General features: G+C 38.5%; 1 protein-coding gene across 4 annotated transcripts in view; it reads left to right on the top strand.

Annotated features, from left to right (window-relative positions):
* Window positions 1-5,733: 5,733 nt before the first annotated feature.
* Window positions 5,734-6,000, top strand: part of PLEKHB2 (pleckstrin homology domain containing B2) — a 49,413-nt gene continuing 49,146 nt past the window's right edge. Inside the window, exon 1 of one of the 4 annotated variants that reach the window (XM_019719021.2) lies at window positions 5,734-5,883. In XM_019719021.2, coding sequence (XP_019574580.1) covers window positions 5,775-5,883 — 109 coding nt within the window. In that variant the 5' untranslated portion in view covers window positions 5,734-5,774. Of the gene's footprint in view, window positions 5,890-6,000 lie in introns of all 4 variants that reach the window. The other 3 variants (XM_019719019.2, XM_019719020.2, XM_019719017.2) reach the window with 3 other exon arrangements.

The following is a 6,000-nucleotide window of genomic DNA, read 5'->3' as shown; positions in this document are numbered from 1 at the left end:
GGAATTTTTCATAGGATTCTTGAAGCATTTCAAAGGAAATCTCTGTTTTTACAAAGGGGGGAATTAAACTAATTAGGCCTATTTGATATGCTATAATTTTGAGGTTGGGGAAGTGGATTTTAACCCAAACTCTCCTTTTCAAAGATAAAAATATACCAGTGATGATTAGTATGTATTCTCATTGGGTGAAAGCATTTCTGTGCCAGAATAACAGCCACAGCAGTTACTAAAATGCTTCTAGAAAGTATTTTTCCTGGTTGGAAAATCCCCACAGAGCTCCACAGTGACCAGGGAACCCACTTTACAAGAAAAATTCTACACCAGGTATGCAAAATCTGTTTGATATGCACCATTTACATCACGCTTATTATTCGCAGTCCTCTGGTTTTATAGAATAAACCAATGAGGTAGTGAAAATTCAACTGGCAAAACTTATTGAATCTTTTTAACTTGCTATGGTCTGAAATCCTTCCCTTGGTATTGCTTAACCTAAGATTTACTCCCTTTGGTAAATATCAATTGTCTTCTTTTAAAAGCATTACCGGGAGCTCTATGAGACTAGATCAGAATGTACAAACCTGCCTTAATAAGGAGAACTTTTGACTTATCATAAAAGCCCTTGAAATTATTTCAAAGTTTATAGAGCAAGCTTTCCACAGCGCACTCCCGAGAGAAGAAGACATCAATCATGTCCTACAACCTGGAGATATGGTCTTTTGGGAAAGACATCTCTAGTCTTCCTGAAAGGTCGTTCCAGGTGTTGTTAACTATCCCTGTGCTGCAAAATTAAAAGGTATTGACTCACAGATCTGTGTTTATCACTTAGAAAGGCTCCCACACTTGCACCTCATTTGCCTGACTGCACGTCCTAGTCTATAGGAGACTTCAAGTTAGAGTTAATACACAGCAGATGTAACTTGAAGCAGATGGCCTTTCCCAAGATCTGGGACCTGTCCAGTCAAGTCGACTGCTGCTATACATAATCCTTATGTTTATTTCATAGTTGTCATAATAATGATATTCCTGGATATATTGGTGATCTTAATTCTCTTGTGACAAGCTGGCCACCTTCCCTGTGTTCTAAATTGTATATTTTGATCACCCCATATTATTAGCCTCTGACTATTCTTGATTCTTGCTGTTTCAACCCTTATAAATGGGGAACATTGGCATAAAAATATTATGATACAATACTCTCAAATCTTAGCTGCCTAGGGAAACTGTCTGAATGCTGGATTGTCATCCAATACCTACCTCTACCTTTAGTAGAATTGATGATCCCATAGTTTTTCCTGTTAGTAATTACTTGACCGTTCCTAACTTTACTGTTGATTTAACAATATCTCCCCTCTAAAGCCACTATTTCAGGACACTAGTCAGCATGTCCTGTCTCTGTGCCATGGAAATTGACATTCCAGAGAAATAGTTATTAAAGAAAAATTGTAGCCTCACATTGAAATATAAGATATTTCTTTCAGATAAGGGTAATAACTTGACAGTAGTCCCCCTCAGTTTCACATGGGCTTAATAACATCTTAAAAGTCTACCAGTTTAAGGCTGTAAGTGCTGTAATTGTATTGAACAGAATTCAGTATTTTGAAGATTGTTTCCTTTTGTGAGCTCTTTATCTTCTACCTCATGCCAGTGTTGAAAAACAAAATGCATTTTAAATGATAGCAGAGAGAATAAGCCTAACATTTTAAATATTTATTAGTATGGATAATACTTACTGTAATTTAAAAAGTTAATGGTTCTATAAATTGTATAACTTGACTTAAAGTGTGCCAAATGATGAATTGATGCTTCCTCTGGGGCAGAAAAGCTTTTTTCCAGATATCATCCACCAAGCAGTACTCTTGCCCATTTATAATCTCTTAGTGACTAAGAGAAAGAAATAGAGAACCCCAAATGGTGTGTTCTCTTTTAGACAATGGTAGGAGACAAATGTCTGTTTTTCAGTGACAGAATCAGAGATTTACTCTGGTTACTGCCTTTTGAGTGACAGAGGAAATAAGGCTTCACCATGACCACATTCCCCCTTGACTCAGTTCTAATTCCCATCACTTATTAGTTCCTTGAACATATATCTTTGCTCAACACTTTGCTGGATGCTACACAGGATACATTAAAAAAAAATGAGACCTGGTCCTATTCACTAATGAACTGTAATTTAATAGAGAAGCTCAAACTTTTATTTGAGAATTACAGAACAGTCTAACTTCATAGGCAGCCAGTCTTAACTTCTCAGTCATTGGTCCAGGAATATATTTCAACCAGAGACATGGCAGGCAGGCTTATTGCACAACATCATCAATATTCTGGATTCTGGACATTCAATTTATTGGATTCTTCAGAGGATCATGATTTATGAGAATGGGTAAAATTGGAATAGAAATTGAATTGTTCTCTTTTCATCTCTGAGAGTATGGTGGTGTATTGGAAAGGGAGGAGCATTTAAAACATCTCTTCTAATGGGGATAACCTTTAGATGAAACCATGTTAACGCTAAGATGAACGCTTAGAAATTCAGGGATATTGGGTATTCACCCTTATAAACTTGAGCCGCTTACTTAATTGGTATAATTTATTACACATCAGTATTATGTTTATTAGGATTTTGTTCTATTATCCATTATAAATTTCACAAACAGCTAGTTATATGGTAAACAGATTATTGTTCCTCTTTGTAATTCTGAGTATGATTCTAGTGCTACAGATGTAAATGGAACTTTCCCTAAATTCCAACGCTCATTTATGTATACAGTAAAGAAATCCAGTTGTACTAGTTTTGAATGCCATCACTAGAAAACATGTAAAAGCATGTAAGACTATGGTTCTAGCTTAGCTCCTTTTAACACTTCCTCGGTGTAGCTGAATCTTGGGTATCCTGAGAAGATGGCAAGGTAGAAATTTTGAGATTAATAAATTTTGACCTTTAGAATTATAGACTCATGGACTGGCCTCAACACTGCTCAACTAAATATAATGATGTGACATCTCTCCCGTTTAGTCATTAGAGTCATCAGAGCTCAACAAAGATCTTTAGATTCCTTAGCTTGAGTAGTCCTTAACAACAGGAGTGCTTTAGGTTATTTGCTTGCTGCCCAAGGATGAGTTTTTGTCATAGCAGATTCCTTTTGCTGTACCTCAATAAGTACTTCCTTCCAGGTGGAATTAGAAACAACTAAGCTTCTTAAACTTGCAAAATTTCATTGCAAGTGCCACTAACTGGTTAGGATTTAAATTTTCTGATATTTTCAGCTCGCTCACAACTGGACTCGACATTCTTTTAAGGTCTGGATTACATATTGTTCTATTCATTGTTGTTCTAATTTATTTAATTGTCACGCTGTTTGATATTCTGTATAACCAGGTGCTTAAAGCCCCCTGTAAAGACTTGAGCAATGGTTGCACAAAGGATAGAAATGATACATCAAGCCAGTGCATCCCCTCGGTGTTTGTAATCCATGATGAATTACCTTTACCCCCAATCCAAATATCTTTCTTCAATTGCCCTTAATTTTCTTGAAGTTACAAATTGAGTACCTTTATTTGTTCTTTAACGTCTCCAGAATTGTTCTAGCTGTTCTATTAATTCTATTAAGACTATGCTAACTTAGCATAAGCCAGACTTCAGAGAATTTATTTGAGTTTAACAGATACGTGGGAGACCTCTTGTAAACAAATGGCCCTAGTTATTCTATTGGCTACTGCCCAACCACAGGAGTCCCACCAAGGGACTGGATGGATCTAGAGCAGGTTGCCAAACCACTCTGGCACACACATGGGATAAGTTGTACTGATCAATCATCAATGCTGTCTACTGACAGGTTTTGATCAAAAGGGGGAAATGTGAACGCTTAATAGAAATATATCTGCCCAGAAGGACTTCTCATGGTTAACTGGGCCCAAATTCATAACCAGACTCTGCTGACAGAGGACTCTCACATACTCTGCATTTCAGGAAAAACCAAAAACTGAGCTTTAAACTGCCATTATTCAGCTCCTGCCATCTAAGTCAACCATTATAAGGGAGTTCCTGGTTTTGTCTTTTGGTCAATGGACTAAGACCTGCCCTGTCCAACCAGAACAGCACAATTATATCCTCATTTGCATCTAAATCAACCAATCAGAACTACTCTATAATGCCCAATCAGAACTGTACAAATTTGGAAACCTTATTTACATAAAATTGGACAATTTGGGATCCTGGGTGGGGACTTTCTCTATAAAATGTGGCCTTCCATTTGTCTTGGTGGAACACGCCTTTGTTTTGGTTTCCACCTGAAGCTACATTTCCCTGGTTTGCAATCTGTTCACCTGCATAAAATTTCTCCTTTTTCCACACCTCTTTGGGAATTTTTTGAATAAAAAAAAATGACATGTATATACATATATATGTGTATATATATATATATATATATATATATATATATATATAATTTTGAAGAGAGAGAGAGAAAGGGGGTGATAGAGAGAGATAATATATATACAGAAAAAAGAACACATCTTAAGTGTTCAGCTTGAAATGTTTATATGTGTACCCACCATTCAGGAGTAGGTTTGACAGGAGTTTCCCTCAGACCATTTCCCAGGCAATATCCTTACCCCACCCCAGGAGTCCTTCCCACTGCCGCCCCACCCCCTCAGTTCCACACGGGCTTAATAACATCTTAAAAGTTTAGCCGTAATGATAATGAAATTTCCCCTTTTCCCTCTGTTAGAAAAAACAACTTTTAATTTTGGAATATTCTTAGATTTGAAGATAAGTTACAAAGATAGTATACCCTTCACTCAGTTTCCCCTAATGTTAACACATAACCATGGTACAATTGTCAAAACTAAAAGTTACTAATCATTACTATTAACTAAAATAAAGACTCTTTGGAATTTAACAATTACTTCACTAACATCCTTGTTTTTTGGTTCCAGGATTCCACCCGGGACACTATATTACATGTGACAGTTTCTCAGTCTTTCCTTGTTTTTCATTACCTTGATTGTTTTGAGCAGTACTGGGGAGGTATTTTGTGGAATATCCCTTAAGTGGTATTTGTCTGATATTTTTCTCATAGTTAGACTGGGGCTATCAACATGACTTATCACTGTCGATGTTAACCTTGATCTCATGGTTGAGTACAGTTTGTCAAGTTTCTCCTCTGTAAGGTTATTTTTTTCCCTTCCCATTATGTACTCTCTTGGAGGAAGTCACTATTCACAGCCCACACTCAGGGTTGGGTGGTTGGAGAATAATACCCTCTCGGGATGGAGTAAGATTAATTAAAATTCTTCTATAAGGAAGATGTATCTTTTCTTCCCATTAATGTATTTTAATCATTTATTACAGCAGAATGAACTCTAATATACTTTATACTCTGTTATAGTCTGACACTACGGAATTTATTTAGTTGCTCCAATTGTTCTAAGTTTGGCCATTGGGAGCTTTTTCAGGTTGACTCCTGTGTCCTTTCACATGCCTCCATGCTTTTATTTTTTGAGCATTCCTTACTTCTTGTGCGACAGGATGCCCCACTCAGCTTATACTTTTCCTTGCTCCAGTTACAGTCACTCATTTCTCTAAGGAGCCCTGGCTTCTTTTATTGGAGGATGGTGTAGAGAAGTAAGAACGGGGTGCAGACAATTCCTTTTTAGTTGAAAATTAACCCGGTACTTAGGCAGGCATGAGGATGCCCAAACCCAAACGTGCCGGGCCACCTCGGCTCGCCTGGGCAGGACTGCAACTCCAGGCCTGCGTGCGCAAGCTGGACGTGCACATGCGCACCGGGCAGGAACGCGGTCCGGCTGAGCCGAGGACTCAGCGGCGACCTTGCGCTCCCTTTATGCATCGGTGCGCGGAGGCTGCCGCCGCCCGGGTATTCGCAGGTGAAGGTCCTGTCTGGTCCCGGTGACCCCAGACTCCCTTGGGCTGCCTGTCCCCCCTCCCCCCGCCTCCCATGCCCCTTCCGCTTCCTTCACTGGGAATCGGCTCCTTTGGAGCTT

Source organism: Rhinolophus sinicus, linkage group LG02, assembly GCF_036562045.2.
Source record: "Rhinolophus sinicus isolate RSC01 linkage group LG02, ASM3656204v1, whole genome shotgun sequence".
Lineage (NCBI taxonomy): Eukaryota > Metazoa > Chordata > Mammalia > Chiroptera > Rhinolophidae > Rhinolophus > Rhinolophus sinicus.
The sequence above is the reverse complement of the archived record's forward strand: the minus strand, read 5'-3'. Positions and strand labels throughout refer to the sequence as shown.